This window comes from Chamaea fasciata, unplaced genomic scaffold (assembly GCF_029207755.1).
Source record: "Chamaea fasciata isolate MVZ Bird 193981 ecotype frontalis unplaced genomic scaffold, bChaFas1.0.hap1 SCAF_1, whole genome shotgun sequence".
Taxonomy (NCBI): domain Eukaryota; kingdom Metazoa; phylum Chordata; class Aves; order Passeriformes; family Sylviidae; genus Chamaea; species Chamaea fasciata.
In genome coordinates, this window is record NW_027094086.1 from 56129013 (window position 1) to 56151244 (window position 22232).

At 37.3% G+C, this 22232-nt stretch overlaps 1 protein-coding gene across 1 annotated transcript; it reads right to left on the bottom strand.

The window, feature by feature from the left end:
• Nucleotides 1-6882: 6882 nt before the first annotated feature.
• On the bottom strand, nucleotides 6883-21779 carry LOC136290458 (protein-glutamine gamma-glutamyltransferase 5-like). Its single transcript, XM_066184907.1, has 13 exons — nucleotides 21617-21779; nucleotides 19113-19292; nucleotides 18551-18793; nucleotides 17554-17672; nucleotides 16887-17015; nucleotides 16475-16652; nucleotides 15399-15531; nucleotides 14581-14684; nucleotides 14236-14478; nucleotides 12484-12810; nucleotides 11485-11642; nucleotides 11027-11160; nucleotides 6883-10087 (listed from the first exon to the last, which is right to left on the bottom strand). Exons 1-13 carry the CDS (start codon nucleotides 21777-21779, stop codon nucleotides 8416-8418), a joined length of 3783 nt encoding a protein of 1260 aa, XP_066041004.1. The 3' UTR covers nucleotides 6883-8415.
• Nucleotides 21780-22232: the final 453 nt, after the last annotated feature.

The following is a 22232-nucleotide window of genomic DNA, read 5'->3' on the forward strand; positions in this document are numbered from 1 at the left end:
TTCAACATTTTAGTGTTATCCCTCAAAACGCTTTTTTAGACAAAAATACACATTTTGGTCTTGCCCTCCAAGTCACTTGAACTACTGAATCAACACACAGGATGTTTTCTACTTGGAAAAAATAAAAACACTTACATTAGTAAGTACATTACATTACCTCTTTTTCTGTTTAGTATTACTTTAATCAGATTTTTTGTCAAAAAAAATCTCACTTGTGTATTATTCTATATTGTTTTTAAACAAAACCAAGTAATTATATTTTTCCAATCCAATATCACAAACCACCTAGTAGTTTTCCTTCTTCTAATATCTGAGACATGTGGTTTAGAATTAAAATGCTCATATTTCACTCTCTCCATTATCTTCCGGATATAGCATTCACAGCTTATTAACTAGGGATTCATTAAGCCATATGGTGAAAAGTAGTTTCACACCAGGTACGACTCAGTCAAATAATTAAACAGTTGCTCTGTTTTAAAAGCACTTTTCAGTCCCAATGAGACAGGTGAAGATAAAACTTACTTAAACATTATTCTACTTAAGTACACTTAAAATAGATTCATATCCTGATTTGCAGTAGCAACTCAAATCCAAACAGATGTGTGCCCAATGTCATTATCTTTTAATCAAACACAACATTGTACCAAATAATGAAGCGGGGCTCAGATCTCTCATTAAAGAAGAGCTCCTTTTCTTTTTCAAAATAATAATAGGAGTTTATCAACTGCAATTTACCCTTTATAGTTTCTGACAAAACTCTTGTGTCCACATAAAAGCTTAGCAAAAGCATCTTAAAATTTACAATCCAAATTGAGTTTGCCTCTTTTAGTTTTTTTATTGATGGGGAAAAGTCTAGCTGTGTTAAGTATAGATTGTCAAATTTTGTCTTACTCCTACCTGAGTCCTAAGATGATAAACAATTTGCACTATATCCAACATATATTGCTGAAAATTCCCATTTTCTTAGCTCTGAAGTGTTTTTAAATTAAATAACAAAAAAAGTACACCCACCTTTCCATTATCTGCTTTTATATTACAATAAAAAGATTTGATGTTTTTATTCTTATTTTCAGATGTTTGCTGATTCACACAAAGAAAACCCCAGATAATTTACAATTTGAAATACTGTTTACAATTTTAAGAGGAGTGTAACTGTTTGGGAAATTCTCCACTGCAGTGATGACAAAGAATTATTTACATTACAACTGAAAGTATGATCTTTTAACTTTTTAAGATTTATATACAAGAGATTTCAGATGCAGTATACCAATATATGTTTGTCCATACTTGTGAAAAGAGGACCAGTGCCTTAGTGCTATTGTAGCTTATTTTTAAACCCGAGACCAAACTGAGTAGAGCTACACTTTTTTAATGAAAACATACTCAATAAACCATGAGCTTTAAAAGTTGCGGAAAAATATAATCCACACATGCAGAAGTTATCTTCCTCTTATAAGTCCTATTAGCTTTCATCTACTAGCACCCTTAGTAGTTCTTCTAAAATTAAAAAAAAAAAAAAAAAAAAAAGGAAAAATAATTTGAAGATACTTTGCTGTTCTATATAACCAAAATAACACAAATGTAAACTATTTAATACTTCCAACACTAGACCATGAATAGACATTCCTATATAATTTCAAATTCGTTTGTTTTCCAGATATGGATCCTCTCTATTCAGAATACCAGACTGTGTTAATCCTTCAGTCATGGCAGCAGCAGGCCTCATGGAGCTGGGGGCATCTGTACATGACTGAGATTCTACTGCACTGACTGAAAGACTTCAGACTGCTGCTGTGAGGAAATTTTATACACAGTTAACATTTTTCTACTTAATTTTACTTATGCAGATGGAAATATATACATTTTGATAGGTATATTTGTAAATATAAAAATTATTTCATCTTTGAAGTCAGTACCTGGTGCAAGTTTTTTTGCAAATTTTCTCCTCTGTCAGCTTTCTAGAGGTCTATCGGCCAAGATACAGAGGACAAAGATGACATTTATGAGCAACTCAAGTAATTTACATCTTTACAATTTAAACCTTCTGGTCGATAACCACTTGCTAAAAAGCAGCACATAGGCCAAGCTTTGAAACAAAGCAACTGAGATAAATGCATTTAGGACAGAAGAAGCTGAACCAGAAACTTCTACTGAGTAAACAACGCCTTTTCTACATAATCTCTGTAATGACTGATGTTTAGGAGCCTTCTCCCTCATTAATACTTTCATTTCGCTCTAAAATAAATGAGGAATATGATGCTGTCTGGAAGGCAAGTGTGTTAGTAGTCCAGACAAGGAGCCAGGCAATGTCAGCAGATAGTTTGTCTTCAACTTTCTAGAGATAACCAAGTAAAAAGCATTTAGCAAAGGAGTAGGTGGAAAAACTTTGTTATGGGGATTATGGACACCACTCAAAACAATAACTATCCATCCCTCTGGGAATCAGCAGAACGAGGCTAAACCTTTCTTTCAGAGTAAAACCAGTATCAAGCACCTGGGAAATTTATATCAAGATGTAGTTTCCTATCTGATTCTTGGCTTACTGGAACTGAATATATCCTTTGCCTCCAGAAATGCCCTTCCCAGACAGACAGAGAAAATTACTGTCTCCTCTGTAATGGGGAAGAGAAAGACAGCACCCTTCTGTTATAGATGGGAAAAAAAAATTATATCATGGGAGAAGCATAAGGAAAGCAAATCTTTTGGAATGTTGATAATACATTTAACTGTGTCCTAGATTTTGGTCTAGCTTGGAACTGTACTCGCTTTTGGCGTTAAAGATGAACACTAAAGGGTAGCTTAAATACAAACGATGAGGGCTATTTATCAACCTTGCAGATATGCGTGTGTTTTCTTCATTCTGAACACATCAAGGATTAAAATATTTAAAGGAATTTGGCCTGGAAATGTCTAGCTTCTAGACCTTGACTTAACTTAAGGGTAATGAGAAGTATACTGGGTTCAATGCGGATCTCACTGGCTCAAAAGTCCATACATATTGGGATATAAATCTCGGCACCTCAAAATTTAAAAAGAAGCAGCAAAGCTCGTACATATCAGCAAAATCAAGATACTGGATATATCTTAATGTAGAATTTGAATATCAGCAGAAATAAGCACGTCCATCACAAAAACTTCACAGCTGTAGTTTTGGGCATTAAGTGTCTAAATTTTGCCTTAAATGAAATAATCCTTCTATATCTTTTTTCTGTCTGATCCATGGTCTTCAAATAAACTTTATATCTAATTTTATAAGAGCATATGAAGTTTCACCGCAAATTTTTTATAAACCAGTGAATCCTGTTTATCATTCCTTCTGCATCGATACTATCCTTGGCAAATGGCCTCAGTCAGTGGTGCAGAGAAGTGCACTTTAGTATTCAGCTAATGTACTGTTGGGACCCCTAATGACTCATGCTACTATAAAATTGACTGAGATCACCTGAAGGAAAGAAATAAGATCATTAAAAAAACCTCAGTATTCTCGGAGTCTTGTAGTGTTTGTGCTCTGAAGACAGAATTCCCTATTAGGTACTCTGAAATGTCTAATGAAGGCTATTGTAGCAATTTTGATGATATTTGCAATTGAGGAGTCTCTAGCTATTCTAATTGTTCCACCTGTTTGGAAAAGAGAGGAAGGGCGAAAAAAAGTCAGAATGAAATTAACAGATAAGCAAAAATTAGAGATGGAGATGCTACATTTAGCTCAGTCAGAACTACAGAATATTTCTTGGTCAGGGTTAATAGCAAGTGTCTCAGTTCTCTACCCAGAAACTGCTGAAGATGATGAATTAGGTTTACCAGTGTATTTTAATAGATTGCAACAGCAAGTATTCCTGGCAATATTTATCTCAAAGACAAGCAACTTCTTATTTCTAATTAATCTAAAGCTAACTTGACATATTGTCATAGTTTTAATGAAATTTGAGTTTTGATATTCAGAAAGAGGAATCAGAGAAACAAGAATCACAGAACAGATTTTCTAAAAGGAAATGGTGTATATTGGTGACAATTATTTACACCATGAGAGAGTATTTTCCCTACTTTACATATAACTCATGGTTTTCTAGGGATTTAATTTTGTCATTTTTTCCAACCAAATCATATGCAGCAGTGAATGCTCTTTATCCAAACCCTGCAGCAATGATAGAAAGCCTGCACTAAACATGTCTTATGGAGAAAACACCCATGCAATTCCAATGTACGATGGCTAGTGAACATGCAAAAAGATAGGTTGCTCAAATAAATAAAGCCATCTACTGAACACCATGAACAGCAACTTTTCTCAGGAGAAAAGAAGGAAAAGTTATGATTAGTTGAAAAGTTAGACAGGTCTGGCCAGTTAGAATATTACAAAACATAATTTAAAATCCAAACTAATGTGGTAGCAGACGTAATTGTTTCTATAAACAAGCAACAGAATAGTAATGAGGGCTCAGCTGTCAACATACACCGTTCTTGATCCCCGGGTTGGGACTAGTTTCTGCTTTCAGCCCTGAATTGGTATCTTGTATTAAACTTTTATTCCGATGTTACTCAGAGTCAGGAAGTTACTCAACACAAATAAGAATAAAGGAGTATTACATAACATACTTTGCAGTTCAAAGACAAAGAAGGAAGAACATATAAAGGTATGGAAGAAATTCTCCCATCTAAGGCACTGAAGCAAAGAAAGAGCAGGGATACCTGCAAAGTATTTGAATAGGATTTCCTTCTACAAATAAAGACCTTTCCTTTCAAAAACACTTCTGCAAATGCAGCATGAAGAAGTCAACTTTTGAAAAGTCAGATATAATGGCAGTTTACAATAGATGACATAAAATTGCTGCATAACAAGTAAATAAATCCTTGTAATCTTTTACCGTTTCAATATTTTCACGTTTTCCTGGTCAGCATTTTGAATTGTTTTTTTTTATACAATTCATAGTATAAAATTATAGTATTTCATAATATATCAAAATACTCTGTTTTATTTTAGCACTATAAAAAATTACTACAGTGTTTCCCTAATTTAATCTTCTTGTCTGATACAATATATAAAATTTAATTTACCTTTATAACTAATGCTAGGTAGGAAATTTGTTCATTGAGTTAAACCTTTCAACATTTTTCTTGCAGGTAATGGAATATATCAAAATAAATCACATTTCACTCAAGCATTTTATGGTATGCTGTCAGCAAATGTCCAAGGAAACACAAACCTAAAGCATTAAAAGTGAAACCATTAACTTGCAGATAAATCATAGGAACTTACCATTTTAAAATTATTTATAAAGGTCTAATGAACTGTTAGGGAAAAGAACTGAAAATTACCACATATTAGAGTCTTCCTCATCTCTAAAATAAATACAACCTTACTTCAGTGGTACACAAAAATAAATTCCACTAGTCCCATTTATACTTTTAAATCACAGAAAAGGTAACTATAACAATGCATGAGCAAACACCTTCTTTCACCTTCAGCGCCTAGGGAAAAATGTGAATATATTTCCCTCACTTAAATAAAATCCATGCCTGAACTGAGATTAAAATTAGAAATTTATTCCTGAACATATAAATATGACAGTACTGTATTTAATTTCTGATGACTATAACTGTCATGCTTGAGCTGGCTTTTCATTCTCTAAAATAGACTTCTTTATGTATCACACCACATTACTGAATACTGTTAATCTTCAATATATTTAATACATTAGGCAAAAAAAAAAAATCTTGGGGTTTTATTGCAAGAAAGTATATTTGAGACAGTCATTTTGGTCTGACTTTGCCAGTTATGGAAAAAAAACGAAACAAAACAAAACAAAAACAAAACAAAAACAAAACAAAAACAAAACAAAAACAAAACAAAACAGAACAGAACCACAAACAAACCAAGCCACCACAAAACAAACCAGAAATTTTGTGGAAATTTCAACCATGTCTCCTGACAAAGGAACTACCATATGAAAAATAGGTTAGAGCTTTCCATTCATAAACACTATAGGAGGAGATAATTTCAATTCTGTTGTTCTGTGGGCTTTTCGCTGTTATTGGTTTGGGGCCTCTTTTTCTTTAGTTGTACGTATGTTGCCCACCCCCTCAATGAGTAAGAGACTGTACAACAGACTTTGATAGGAGACTACAAGTTCCCTTTTTTAATGTCATGCTGTATGAGACAGCGGCCTCAATATAATTTCTTCATTATTAGAATAATTTTGAACTTAAAGGATTTCTGTCTTCTCCTATGGTTCTAGTTAGAATGAACTTACTACATTTGTCTAAAGCAATGCATATTCAGCATATATGGCAGGAAGAGTGCACATGGAGGTTGCACATGCTCTCAACAACTCTAGTGACCAAGCCTTTGGAATTTCTGAAATATGCAATCAGGCTTTTTCCCAGAAATTAGGAACATCAGAGAAGTCATGCCACTACTGGGAAAAGGAATCTGAAATGTTATTTGAGAATTCTTTAGCTACCATGTACTAATAACACTTTTTCCCCAAAAAAAATCACATTTTTTTCTTAAGTAAATACTGACAGTATCTTTTTTATCTCTTCCTCTGTCACCCAAAGTTTGGTTCATTTTGGCATTTCTGGGGATTGAGACTTTTACAGAATTCACGCAGCAAGTCGAAAGGTTTATTGAGAGCAAAGAGGATGGCTTCATTTTTCCTCTAATATCAAACTGAATATTTCAGGTAAAGTAAAAAATTTGCAGATTTCCCCTCATTTCAGATCGTATTCCGAAGCCTTGTTTTCAGACCTTGAGGAAAAGAACAGGAAATTTAACAGAAATGGAGTGAAGATTTAACAAACCAGTTCACTTGCAGAGATTCAGTCATCACTTTTTAAGAAGTATTACTGAAAATAAAAAAGAAACCAAAACAACAGAATGACAGGTGGTTTTTAAATTTCTGTTTTTATTGTCAGTCAGGCAAAGGAATTCTCAGCACATATCTAATGCAGACTATTGAAACTGAATAAAAAAAAACAAGTCACTGAGTTATGATCACTCTACTACAATATCCAGGCAAATCTTTCTTCTACCATACTCAGAATTACTATGCAGTTGATAGTGTTGGCATGTTCATAGCTACCATCTGACACCACACTTTTTCAAAATCCTCAGGTTACTCTATCTCATCGCATAGGGGTGTGAACTACAGTGATACTACTGAAATACTATTGCTACATGGCTGAAGATTCTGCAGCACCAGCAAACTTACCTTACCGCAAAACCCCACTACACTTGCTACTAAAATTAATGGACTACTAGAGGGAAATAATGGAGGGATGGGAGGTGTTATCAGTAAATCCAAAATTCTTATGAGTAAATCAAAAATTCAGGGATAGTTTCATTATGACAATGTGTAATATCAAGTCCTAAAACACCTGGAGAAGGTTAGCGCTGGAAAAGTACTGTCATCTGAAGAAGAGGCAGTACATTCCTTTCACCTACTTTACCTTTCAGCTGGGAGGGCTGGGTGCTGGAAATAAGGATAACATCATACTTCCTTTTCTAAGTTCAGGTCTACTGACAGACTTTTCCTGCTATACTCAATCAAAAAACACAACTGTGGAATTAGAGATTTTCCTAGTAACTTAAATGCATTCAAAGGTATGTGAGAATTTTTTTGAAATATGTTATATGAAAAACTATATAAAAGTTGTAATAGCCAATATATTGTATAAATTATTCATCAAATTTGCAGACTTTCTAACCTGACCTTTGGATTCCTGATAGTAGGTCTGTAATACATCAAGAGCAGTAAAGCTAAAATTATTATTTAAAAAAAAAAAAAAAAGGATAAAAAAAAGGATGCAGGTAAAACCTTCAGGTGATTTGTTACGATTTAGTTGCTCTGTGACCTCCATAGTTTTCAGTGTTACACAACAAGAGAAACAGAGTGCATGCAGAACTGATCTAAGCCACAACAACGCTGGGGTTCAGGGGCCCAGTGTCTGTTAGGTGAGACATAAGGCACGTCTGCTGTCACCTCTGTAGCATCCCAATGACAGCACATTTCATGCAGGGGGAGAGATTTGCTACGAGTGCTGTAGCTCTGGGAAATCTGAGAAATGTGCATTGCAAAAAATCAAGAGAAGAGAGAGTGAAAGCACATCATTTATAAAACAGCTTGACTGAGCAAGTAAGTCTGATTTACCTGCACGGTGTCACTATTGTCACAACGGCTCCGCGGGGAGCACATTCATTTGTCATTTCCACCATACCATATCTCAAGGCGTACATGTATTACATCAAATGCATCCCTCAGCAGCTGGCTGGCAGCCTGCTTTCTGGCACATCTCAAATCCATAGATAAATGCTCTGGAGCAGCATGCTGCTCTTCATCACCCTATTTCTAACCTCTTGTAAAGCATCTGCACACAGGCTTTATTTCACTGCCTTTAGGTTTTCCAGGTTACTCTCTGTTACAGATATTTGCGCTTGAAATAGGTGAGAGTGCTCCTTGTGGGACTCCAGGGCCTGCGGGACCCTGCCAGAGCCAGGGTACTGCCAGAGGGGCACGACCCGGAGCGGGTCAGGGTGGCATAGGGAGAGGGAGAGGTGGAGCGGGGTAGGGTACTGTAGCCAGTGCGGGACAAGGTGTAGGAGGACCGGTTCAAGGAGCTGTACGGTGGGCGTGTAAGTGAGCCGTAGGTAGCGCGGGTAGAGGAGTAGCCCGACCGCCCCTCAGGGCTCCACAGTGAGCGGGAGGAGGGAGCCCACGTGGAGCCCAAGCGAGTGGTGGTGTCATAGGAAGGGCCCCACTGAGAACCACACAATGAGCGAGACCCAGAGGTGCCCACAAGCTGGGAGATGGAGCGAGAGATGGGGGCACAGAGGGAGCGGGCGGTGGGGCCTGCCAGGGGGCGCGGGGATGGGGAGCACGGGAGGCAGGAGGCAGCTGATGAGTCCAAGGGCTGGGCGGCAGGCGAGCTGGCAGGGCGGGCCCCCACGGCCACCACCGAGGCAGAGGTGGGAGAGCACAGGGAGTGAGCTGCAGGGGGCCCTACTGGGCGGGGAGCTGGAGAGCACAGCGAGTGGGAAGCGGGGGGTCCCACGGGACGGGGTGCTGGGGAGCACAGTGAGTGGGATGCAGAGGCACTGCCCACCTGCAGCACCGTTGGGGTGCTGCTACGGTCAGCAGCACGGGGCACCGGGGAAGCCACTGGGGAACACATACCATGGGGTACCGCGGCACTCAGGGGTTGGGAGGGCACAGTGGCCATCGGGCCACACGGAGGCTGTGTTGTGGGAGAGGGTGTGGAGCCGCAAACGACATGTGAGATGGAGGCACCAGGCACTGAAAGGGGAGTTGGAGGTTGCATGGGATTACCAATGGTGTGGACTACTGGAGAGCACATGGAGTAGGATGGTGGAGCAGACATAGGGACTGCCTGGGTTGCCCCACTGGGACTGGGGCCAGCCATGAAGTGGGTCAGCAACGCACTCACCGCATTATTTGCAGGGACTGAGACAGAATAGGACATCGGGCCCCCTCCACCTCCAGAGGGGTGTGTGGGAGCAGGACCTGTCTCAAACACCACATGAGGCATAGGGGTGCAAACAGGGTTGGGTGCTGCAGCTGGCATGGAGCTATACATGGATGGAGCCATTGGAGCACAGGAAGCAGGAGGTACAGTCTCACATATGACACGGAAACCAGGATCGCATCCCATCTCAAACCCAGGATTGATGCTTGGATTGAAGCCTTGGTTGCAGATGGAGTTGCACAAAGGATGGCCCGCAGGAAGGTACACGAAATCATATACAGGCTGCCCCCCTGCACTGCAGTTTGGATTGCACACTGGGATACATATATATTCACACATGGAGTTGAACGCAGGGTCTGCCACAGGCACAGGCCCAGAGCCGTTCGTGGGGACTGAGCCATTCTCACACATTGGGAATGACCCGTTCTGGCTGACGGGCAGGACACCATTCTGGCCTGCGGAGCAACAGACTTCGGCTTTGGCACATCCCTTGCAGTAGGCAAACTTGTGGCACCCAAGGTTGGCCAGGAGTCGGTGGCTGCCAAGCCTGTAAGGTGTGAACTCCACGACGGTCCGTGCTTGTTGGTTGGATGCCAGTGTTCCCAAACTGGAGCAAGACAAAAGAATTAGGACCCTAATCCTTAGCACTCAGAGACCTAAGCGCTACAAGAGGAGCACACAAAATTAAGTTTGAGTTGTTATGACATATTTTAGAAACTGTCTTTGTTATTCTTGTCTTCTTCTAAAAAAAACCATATTCTCTGTTGTGAAAAGCATGGTAAAAACTTTTGTCCCAAGAGAAAAATCCCATAGTCAATTCTGTTATTGGAATTGGAAAATCATTTATGGTACTGACTTGAATTCTTAAAAAATGTAGCACCCTTCTGCCTCAAAGGTATATTTATTGCTTACCATTTCCAGCAGTTCGACAGGGCAGCTTTGTGGAATCCAGTTCATTACTATTCAGTGAGAACAATTCTTAACTTCTTGCCCTCAAAACTAGTCATACTTTTGTCAGTTTTCCTTGTCATGAAGAGAAGCAATGCATATTAATGAACAGCTACTTTTCCTAGAATGTTACAGCATCCTGGAAGTGTCCAGTTTCCTGTGATTAAGGTGTTATGAGCTTAGAATGCATATTGCTATTTCTCACTGTCATTCTCTAATTGTTCCTGTATGTGGTTAGTGCCAATTCATGAATATTTAGAGGAATTTTATTATAAACTCAATAGGATTATAAGGGATGGGAGACCCAGCTAGCACTTCTTGTAAAAACAAGTGTGCAGACAAATATTTGATGCACCCACTTAAATTAAATCTTGAAAAAATTGAAGCAGCAGCATTCCTTGCCAGCTTTAAATGATCATCAGTTTCAAGAGGACTGAGACTTTCAGTGGTGCCTCAAAGTAATAAGAGGCAAAACATCCTGTTCATGTGCTAAACGCCAAAAATATCACAACTATTGCCTCTCTCAAAAGCTGTTCTGAACTGCACACTTTAGTTCAATTCCTAGCACTATCCCCATTTCAAGAATTGATGAACTTACTCAATGGTCATTGGCTCCTTGAATAAACCACACCCTTCTAAGGTCATTACACAATTCTTCATATCTTCCTGGAGAGGATTACAGAAGGAGATCTCTGCAGTACATGGCACTTTCAGTCTGGGTTGGCTCAGTAGCTAGTTAAAAAAGAAACAAACACATTTTATGTTTTTTAATCCTTACAAAATTGACAATGAGGTAAATAAATGGAAGGAAAACAAATTAAAAGGATTATTAATATACATTTCTTTCTGATTGCTTCTATGATCTCTATACATTACTAAGTCAAATGTTTCACTTTAAAAATCACATCAATCTCTCTAAATTAAAAAAAAGGCAATATAATAAAAGAAAAATGTAAAAAGTATTTTAAGTTTATTGACACTGTACTTAGGAAGTGGCCAATAAGAGTTCCCAGGTGTGTTCCTTAGATCCTAAATTCCATAATTAAAGTTTCTTACCTTTACAATAACAGGTGGTCTGTTGACCACAATATCTCTGCTCACCATCAGAACTTCTCCACACTCTGGGTCTGAGAGAGCAACTACTTTCATAATGTTGTGATCATAGAGATAAGGTCCATATTGATTGTATGATATACACAGAGGAATTTTTTTCACTGTAAAACAAATAATTTCAATTTTTTCCTGATTTTTTATTAATAGTCCCACTTTCCTTCCTCCTAAAGTTTAACTCACACTTAAAATGACTAATTAAATATTAAGTTATCATGACATCTTTGAAATAGACAACATTTTTCCTGACTTAGGGTGATACATTGCTATCTTCAGCAGTTTCACAGTTTTCAATTCATCTGTCAATGAATTTGTAAGATTAGTTGACAATTATGATGATGATGATTATTAAGCAAAATTTGCAATCTTTCCTTCCTGTACAATTTTAAAAACAATAATACAAATAGAGGCAAATTAAAGCCTCATAAAATAGAATTTTAATATCAGTATGAAATTTTGTTTTATAATGATGTTGTTTAATTAAAGGGATCTTATTTCTTCCAGAAAATGACATTAACCATGGCATTTATAACAGGCATTTTTGTTCTGCTACACATTTGCACTTCCCAGCCTATGGTATGTCTAGGTGCTCCAAGCAAGTGTTTTACACTGGCTGATACCTTCTGTCAAAGAAAACATTGCTCTGATAGACAATTGCAGCTTTATCTTTGTATTGAGTATATAGTCCAGAACTGAAATTTTAATGAAACAATTTTTTAAACTATCATAAGAATCTCTAGACATTGAGAAATTAAGGAAAGACTACAATTTACATGCCATACATTGTGTTGATTTTTGAGTGACCACCCTAAAGAGAATTCAGCTGTTGATATTTAACCTTGTATGCATTTCAATTCCCACCACTATTAGGAAGTCTCCACAAATCCTAAAAACCAACTATCTCCATAAAAAAGAACAGGGTATTAAACAATTTCACCCACTTACCTTCCCTTGGACCCAATGTGACATTCACACTGTCTTTCCAAAATTGATCCATTGGGCAACCACTGTAGGTTATAATCTGTGCACACAAATTAAACTTCAGGGTTTTGTTCTCATTACGCAAATTTTCAAGCAGCCAGTTGAGTTGGACATCTTCACCATACATTGGGCAGTTGGCCATCTTCAACCTCATGTTAATTCCGGAGTCACTCAGAAATGGGTTTTTCAGAGATGATAACTCTCTGTCGATATGGCAGTTGGAAGCATTGCAATACCCTGGGTGAATTCTTCTGTAAGCCCGGTAATAAGCTTCTTTGCTTTTCACAGAACCTGTTGAAGAAGATATATGATAATGAACCTGCTGGAAGAGCAAGAGCCCTATTATTATTCTACCCAAATATAAAGATAATTAAATTTATTGCTTCTTCTTCCTGGAATCCAAAGTAGCAGGTTCTTGTAGAACAAATGCACCAGATAATATGAAATATGAGATACAGCAGACTGAATGCACAGAAGAAAATAAATACCTCAGGGGAAAATAAAAAATTAAAAACCTTTTTTTACTTTTAAGTAGTTAAATATAAAAATGGTCATGTAAGTCTCAAGATGTATAGCTAAAACAAAACTAAAAATATAACTCTTTAAAAAGATGAGGGTGAATATGAGATGTTACCATTCTCCCAAAAGAAAAAAAATATGCCATTAAAACAAAGAAACTATCAATTGTTTTCCAAACAACCTACCAAAAATAAACCAAAAAACCCCACAGAGCCTGCAAATGTACAGTCAGCTGTGACCTACTGTTCATTCCTTTATGCAATTTTGCTGGTTGAGCTCCTCCCATCTACTGGAATATGAAAAACAGTAATCCCTGGCCCAAAGTAAGAACAGCAGAATATTCTAATAATACAGGAATTTAAAAAGTAGGCAGACTTTTTCTGTTATTTTCTGACAGACCGAGTACAAGAAGCAACAAGTAAGGTGCTAATCCTAGGTTTAGAAGAATTTGTGGGTTTTTTTAGATCATCTCTAATAATAATATTTTATTATATAATCTAATAATGTTTTTAAATACTTTAAAGGTGAGACCAAAACATATCCATAAAAACAGTGCTATTTAAAGGACTGAAACGCATGTCCTGCGAGGAGCAGCTAAGAACTTTGGCTTTGTCTAGTTTGGAGAAAAGAAAACTGAGCAGTGACCTCATTGTTCTTCCTAGCTTCCTGAGAAGAAGAAGGGGAGGTGCTGAGCTCTTTTTCCTGTTGTCCAGTGACAGAAAGCATGGGAATGGTTCAAAGCTGTGCCAAGGAAGGTTTAGACTAGACACCAGGAACTGTTTCTTTATTGTGAGGCTTGTCAAACACTGCAACAGGCTTCCTAGAGAGATGGTTGATGGGCCATGGTTGTCAGTCCCTTAAAAAGAGGTATTCAATAGTATTTTTCCACTTTCAATCAATCCTGATATATGAGACAGTTGGATGAAATGGTTATTGAACGTCCTTCCAGCTGAAATATCCAATCCTATCCTATCCTGTCCTATCCTATCCTATTAGTATGTGCTTTGTTTGAATCATCCAAATATAAGTTTTAAAATCAAGATCTTTGAAGAGAAAATCATCTGCCTTTTTCTCAAAAAATAAGAAGACAATATCAGACTGTTTTGTACATTTAAACACAGGAGAGATTACTTTGATTCTTTTATATTTTTAGCCTGTAAAATTTCCTCTAACCAATTTAATTTGTTTTCATCATACCTAGTTCATGCTTGTAAGCTCCAGTGATATCTTCAAACTGCTCACTGCCAACACTCTTGGTGATTAGACGCTGTCCACATGGCCACGTGTCACAGAAAAATTTTGTTCTTTTGGCATTGTTTTGGGAAAGCCAGCCAACATAGTTTGGATTTACTCGAGAAAACATATGATGACCATCATAATCCAAGTCCAGTTCCCCTTCTCTGATGCTTCGAACCCATGTAGGACCACTGCAAGCTGAACCTAAACCAGAGAACAAAAATGTTATATCACATCATAACCTGAGTAGTAGGGAAACTCAGCAATGTAATCTAAGAGAAATTATTCCAACTACAGTTAAATTACCTCTGCCTGTTTCCAGAGGTGTTGGATCCAGACACTGCCAGTCACCACAGCACTGGTTTATGTCTCTGCGAGCCATCCAAGATTCATTCCAGCAGTGGTATCGCCTGTAGAATGAAGAAGATACAACTAAAGATGTTTCTTGGATTACCAAGTTTAATGTCTATGACAGAGCAAAACCATGTCAGTGATAACTTTTTAGTCAGCTGAAGATTTTGTATGTCATAACACTGTTAATTATGCTTGTGACAGGAGTGATTTTGTTTGTTTTATGTCACTCAGACTGGAAATTTGTTCCAGAACCCCATAGACCTGATTGCAAAACATGTTTCTTTTAGATGATAACATGCCAACACAGTTCTTTTGTTTCAGTTTAACAGAAATTGAAAGGTTTATAAGAATGAAGTAATCCATTACAAGGAACATTAGGAGGACAACATACGTATCAACCAAGTGATTATGACTGAAGACAAAAGTGATAAATTTTCCCTTGCCTTTCATGGTCTACTTTACACTTTCACAGCTACTAAGTTTGATGCCCTTATTTTTTTCAGCTGAGAAAGATAAGCTGAAGAAAGATAAGGCAGCAAGAATTCTCACAAGAGGTTTTGTTTTTTTTCTTTTTTGAAAATCTACATTGAGTAGACAGCCTCTTTTGTAATTTCATAGTTCTGAAATGCATTATTAGGAAACTGAAGAGCATTACCCCACTAAAGAAAGAGATGTACCAAAGATAGACACCAATCTGCTAAATTTATACCAGTTTTCCTATCATGTAACTCTTTGAAAGGGAAAAAGGGGTTTATATTTTTCTTATTTACCATAACTTGTCTTTTCCACACAGGTTTTTACCGGTAGAATCAAAAACCTCATTGATACCAAGGGGATTCTCAATTGAGCAAGGAAAACAGAAGCTTGTGACAACACGGCTTGGAATTCCCAAACACCTCATCACTGTAAGAAAAAAAAAAGTATGAATTGTTACAAATCACAATTAATGAGGCAAATCCTTCATTTATTTTATAAATAATTATCTTATATTCTTGCAGTTATAGAAACACAATGGATAGGAAGCAATATTTGGGACACAGTATCTTCAAAATTGTTTTTAGTTCTTGAAAAGCAGTTTGAAAAAAAGCCTGGCAGAAAGAAATATTTTTTTACTCTTCTATCTTAAAATAAAAATGAAAAAAAAAAACCCAACCAAAAACCAGAGGTTTTAAGTTCAGAAACCATTAACCTGATTCTGCATTAATAAAACACACTTTTTTAATAAATAGTGTTGTACATATAGATTCATCAAGAGGACTTCAATTTAACTTTCTTCATTAAATGTTGAAGCAGGTTCAGTAGATAAATTGTATAAACTTGGAACTCAGATCTTCTGTCTGTAGAGTTTAGTGCACTATTATCTAATCTTTTGCATTAAAAGGAGAATAGAGCCTAATGGTTTTGTGGTTTGGAGATATTACTAGAGGTCTTCTTGTTCATAACTTAGTGGTTTTTCTCATCCTTCAAACATCACCCAAAGCATAAATTTTGACTCCACAATGGGTTGTACTAGCCAACCTTTAAAGGTCCCATCCAACCCCAACTATTCCATGATTCAATGATGTTGCACTTGCTCTGTGTTTTAATAAAAGTTTCAGTATTGATAACTGCATAATATAAAGGTCACAGAGAAGATGGGACTACTTTTTTTGCTCTTCAGCCTGTATAGGAAAGCAAAAGGTTTATAATAAAACCTATATCAGGAGCACGAGAAAAATACTCAATTTCTTTTCTAGTAAAATGCTTAAGCGTGAAATTCTTCGAGTAGTTTTTAGGGTCAGAGGCTTTTGATCCTTGTTTTCTCTTTTCTCTATAAACTAGGTAACGGTAAACTGAAATATCATACCTGTGCACATTACTGAAGCAAGAGATCCACAGTACCCATATCTGACCGGCCTGCACCTGCCACTGTACCATTGCTGTAGAATAGGGACACTTCCATTCCAGGAAAATGGCTTTGTTCCTTTCAGGTAATCATTGTTTTCTGGAATTTTCATTATACTGTTAGTGGTGTGGCTGCTTATCTAGAAAGAGAAAAGAAAAACAACCTTTTCAAACAGCCAGCCATATTTTCATGTTCTAAGCACGTCTCAAAATCAGAGAATAGCATTGCAAGTTTAATTTTCCTGTGAATCTGAGCACAGGAAATACTTTCCCTGCTCTCCTGCTGTGTTAGATTATTGTGCAGTTTGTCCTTCTACAATATAATGAAGTGTGACCTGATCTATTCAGAAGTCTCAAACCCCCACAGATCTTACCATGTGATTCACCACCATGCTGACATGCACAGGGTCATTGCGCCAACAGTGGTCACGATCAGAGCCGTGATGGTAACTTGCACCCATATCTAAGATCTTCAAGCAGATATCCAGAATCCCATCTTCAAACTGAGGAAAAAGAGGGTAACACAGGCATCATGATGTGCTGACACTGCTAAAGCACCTTTCTTATCAATAATCCAGTCCTTTTCACTTATATGAGCTGCCCTCTCTCCTCTCCTGCCCTTCTTTTCTTTTTTTTTCTTTTTTCTTTTTCTTTTTTTTTTTTTTTTCTATTTTTAAATCTAGAACAGCTCCTAGTGGTCTGCATGGTGTTTCCTTTGGTGAAGGAAAACCAAAGGTAAAAACATGTCATTTTTACTTATGTTTGACCAATGGAATAATTTTCCTTCATAAGCACAATATTTGTTTCACCTGTTCCCAGAAGATTCTGCAATTTCCCTCATTTTACTAGATAAAATTTGCTCCAGTTATTTGGGCTGCAGAAAATTCTCAGACATTTTGGTTTGTGTATGCATAGTCTGGACTGATCCTAAAAACTTTTAAACTACCAATAGAGCATACATTTGTGAAAAAAATACAGACAACACTTCATTTATCAGTACATGGAATACATCTATTTCTGAACAAGTGTTAAAAAAAATACCTGTCCAAAGTGCCATGGTCGAGAGGTTATGTGCTTGTGAACTCCTTCATACAGTATTCCATGTTCATTCAGAATATATTCTTCTCTATGGGCCTGATTGTCCAAATATACAGGGTCATCTGGAAAAGATGAAGAGTTTTCATTCAGACAAAATGTATCTTTCTATTACTTTTGTGTTTCTGCATCACTGGATCCCTCTTTCCTTTCCTACCGGTTTTTGGTTTATACTTTTAACTATGTTGAAGGTTGTGGGCTCTTTAAGAACTTACAGACAATTCATTCCTACTTACAGCTAGATAATATCTTTAATAAGTCTCTCTGCTGTTGAACACATGAATGGAAGAATTTGCAATTTATCTTCACACTAAGCTGTTCTACAAGTCAAACACTCAGCACATAGAGTTGTGTATCTGATTAAGATAAAATCAGCACAGACAATGTGAATATTTGACATGTAATGATTTTGGTGAGGTCCTACAGACTCCAGAATTTCTTGCTACCAGAGCCAGATCTACAGAATTTAATTTGTATTTGTATTATAGTATTTTATGATAACACAGTATTCACAGAATTACAAAATGGTTGATATTGGAAGGTGCCTCTGGAGGTGATCTGGTCCAACCTCCAGCCAGTTTCCCAGGCCACATCCAGATGGATGTGATGCTTTTGAGTATCTCCAAGGATGGAGACTCCACAACCTCTCTGGGCAACCTGTGCTAGTACTCAGTCACTCTCACAGCAAAACCGTGTTTCCTGATGAACAGAGGAAACTTTCCAGTGCTTTCTGTCTTATCAAGACACTGTAAAAGTTGTGGGAAAAAAATTGTACCTCACCCCTTCTACCATTAAGAAAAATAAAAAAATTAAATCTCTCCTTGATTCTCAGTTTCTGTTGCTACATCCTTTATATACCAGCTAAAGAATAAATATCTTCAACAGCTTTACTCATGACTAGCTATTTTTCTTAAAACAATCTGATTGTCACTAGAGCTCTTACCTGCACACCAAGGATTAAAAAGGACATAAAAATCTCCAAGACACCGCTGATATGTGTGACCACAGGATGTGATTTGCATATTGAGAATATAGCGGCCAATGCAGACATTGGAGGGAGGAAACACACTGATACTGATGCATTTTGGCTGATGAATCTTGTAGGAAGCACTCCAGCAGGTTTGATCCAGACATCTGCCCATTGGGAAGGTGCATTTCGTCTCATTTGATTCACAGGGTCTGAGGCCTTTTCAGGATAATAAAAACCACTTCCATCAGACTACTAAACAAAGCACATGTAAAAGGCTAGCAATTTGCTTAGGCATCATTTGCAAGGCGAAGCTCCCAAGGGTGGATTTCTTTTCACTTGTCATTTCTCCAGCAAAGTGAGAAAACTTTACATATTAGAAGAACTGCCTGATTTAGGGGAAGGTAGTGTCTTCATACAGAACATGAGTAGGTTATAGGAATATGAAGACTATGAAAGAAGTCTTCTAAAGACTATGGGAAATATTACTAACCAGCAAAGGACAAGGAAAGACTACAGAGTGTTTGGGAGCGTCTACCTGTTTCCACGGTGAAAGCAGCCTGGTCCACGGAGTCATCCCATTCCCGATTTTGGAAACGAGCGTAAAAGCTAAAGGCTTGCCCTCTCCTTATTATCTGTCTGTCAGTTCCGAAGAAATGGGTATTATGTATTTGACAGTTGGAAGGGCAGTTCAAGTCGATTTCTCCCAGCTCAATAACTGCAGGACAGAGAAAGGAGCACAAAGAAAGAGCCCCATATAATTAAGTTCCCAACTTTGACTGTGGATAAGGTTAGGTGAAAGAGGAGACAATGATGAAAGAGAGATAACTCTTTCAAAATTCATTCAAGGCTTTGTTCAAAATTCAGCAAGACTGAAACTGAGACATACATCCATAAAAGTTCCTTTACAAGTTCACCACTTTCCTAGCTTGCAGATGGAAATTTGTCTAACTCTTTGATTTTTAAAGCTGTGCTACAAGTTTCATTTCTTTTATATAGTGCCTGACTGTATTATAAATATCTGATGCTGAAGGACATATTATTACCTCTACTTGAAAAGTTGAATTTGCATTGTAATATTCTCTCCACACATTACAACATGCTGTCTACAGACAGTTACAGTTTTGCACATGCTATCATTTGAGATTTTTGGGTTTGTTTAATAAAAGAAATAAAAAAAACCAAATAGAATAAATAAAAAACTTGATAACTTGATAACTTGTGCATGTATTTTAAAGCCTAAGTGGTACTCTAAATGATTTATGAAAAAAAAAGAGATACGTGTAAATATCTACCCAAAATTTCAAATAATTTTAAATATGCATGCAAATGCCTCAGTCTGCACTCCCAAAATCACAAAAAAAATTTTGCAGATATCTTTGAGGAACCTAATGGAAAAGGAAATATTCACAAATTGTGATATTTTAAAATGTTGACAATCTAGTCCAGGTGCTGTGATTAGTTTGACAAAAATCTTGGCTGACTCCCCCTTAGGCATCCTGCCTGAATATCAGTCATTTCATAGGAGTGATTATGACACTGGTGCCAGAAGGATGGGTGGCAGCATTCGTCTTTACTTATTTGCATACAACTTTTTATTTTCCAAAGTTCTTCACTCTAATTGAAGACGATGGGAGCTACAGATTCTCAGCAGTTTTGGAAATTGGGTTTACTGATGTACGAAGTCTGATATATTATTATAATTTTAAAGGTTAAGTTTGGTCCTACTAAGCCTACAGAAAAATCTAACAATGCAACCTCTCTAACTAAGTGGGTACTCATTGAATACAAAATTAATATTTAAGAGGAAATAATTTTTCCCATGCAAACACAAGGGGAGACTCATAGCTAAGCTCTTAGGACCAGGACATTTTTAACACAAATCAGTGGAGTTTCCCAGGATCACATCCTGAATTAAATAATTTAAATTAATTGGGGGTAGAGGGGGGAAGGGAGGGGGTGGAATAGGAAGGGAGAAGGCAAAAAAAATCTGATTTGTTTTCTTTGAATAAAAATAATATTATTTCTCATCTATCTATTTAAATTTGGTAATGTTTTGGTCATTCAGATCTTCAACAGAGATCAGCAACAAGTGCAGAGCTGGGTGCTACCCATGATAAAAATATGCACATGATCAATTATAACCAAAAAATACAGGAGTGCATTACATCATTATTGCCATGAATACAACATACCTGCTGAGAGGAAAAAGCAACAGAATTGAACTGAAAATCTCGTATCTTAATGACAGTTGTCAACCATAACACAAAGTATTCTGGTCAAACCGAAAGTGCTTATAGTACACATGACAAATTCCTGTGGTTAAGAACACTGAAAGAACCTGATTCTTGCCTGGTCTCTGGAGGTGTTTGCAAACCAAGACAACTACTGCTCATCCACTCAGTAATCCAGCGGAACTGGAACATCAGGGAGCTGAGATATTACGTTTCCCAGGGAAGTTCTCTAAAGTCAGCCCACAGTTTGCTTATCAGATTCAAGTATTGCAACTGGATCACAAAGGAGCTAATGAATGCTTTCTTAAGCAAAGACAGCTCCGAAAAATACGAAAGGCAATTCAGTTTCACATTTCTTACTGGTCTTCTGCTTCTGGTAGAAACCTGTCCATCAATACCAGTGACAGGTTTTTCTATCAATTTCTATCAATTCATATTTTTCCTTCATTCAAGGCAGAATATTTCAGGTATTCATTGGAAAATAATTTCTTCTAGCATGAGAATACTGAAACCTAGCACTCTGTAACTTCTGCTAGAAATAAAATTTATTCTTTTCCATGCTATTTCCTATTTTCACAATGGGCTGTTGTTTCACTAAATCTTTTCCATAGTTCTCTTTTTCCTTCATAATAGTTTTTTTCAAAAGTTGTTTTTTCCTGTTTTTCACTAATTCCACAAAGAAAATCTAAACATACAAGTAATCTCTACACAAAAATATGTGCAATTTTTTAGGTCTGTACACATGACCATTTAATTATTTCTGTTTTCAGCCCTGGTTTAAGGGATATTAAAGTTTCAAGAGACTTACCTTCCATTTTTCTTCCACATGTACTGGTACCTGAAGCACAGTACTGGTGGGGATACCAGCTGCTCAGCAAGACACACTGCAAGGTCTGGCTGATCTCCTCTGAGAACCAGCCTAATTTCCTCTCAGTAACACTTATATTCAGAACTAAGAGGCTGTCACACATGTTGCATCAACAAAATACCAGTTTTAAAAGAGGCCCCACCCATGTGTCTACTGATGCTCATAAATGATTCATTTTAACTTCCAGCATTATTAGGGAGAGTCCTGAGGCTGAAGGGAGGGAAGAGATCTTGGTAACCTCACCTGTAGCACAGTGCGTTTGGTGTCCCACAGCTTGCCCTGTCTCAAAAATACTTTAAAGCCAGGATGAATCTAAACACATTTCAGGGTAGGCCATCATTTTTAGCCATCCAAAGTTGCCATAAACACCAGCACCTACTGTTCCCTTCTGGCTAGACAACTTCAGACAGTTATGGAAAGCAATAAGGAACACTAGACTAAAGCCAAATTTACACTCAGAATATGAAAAAGAGTGGACATTTTTAGTGTAATATAAGCAGAAAGCCCAGATTTCAGAAAGTCTGCACAGCATTCCCTCCAAGGGGAGGCCAGAACA

Excerpts from the sequence above, each read along its gene's own strand:
- LOC136290458 (XM_066184907.1), bottom strand. The coding sequence starts at position 21,779 with ATGTGTGACAGCCTCTTAGTTCTGAATATAAGTGTTACTGAGAGGAAA. Across the intron at positions 18,794-19,112 it reads TGCTTTCACCGTGGAAACAG|GCCTCAGACCCTGTGAATCA; the intron begins GTAGACGCTCCC and ends TATCCTGAAAAG. Across the intron at positions 10,088-11,026 it reads AAGGAGCCAATGACCATTGA|TTTGGGAACACTGGCATCCA; the intron begins GTAAGTTCATCA and ends GTCTTGCTCCAG.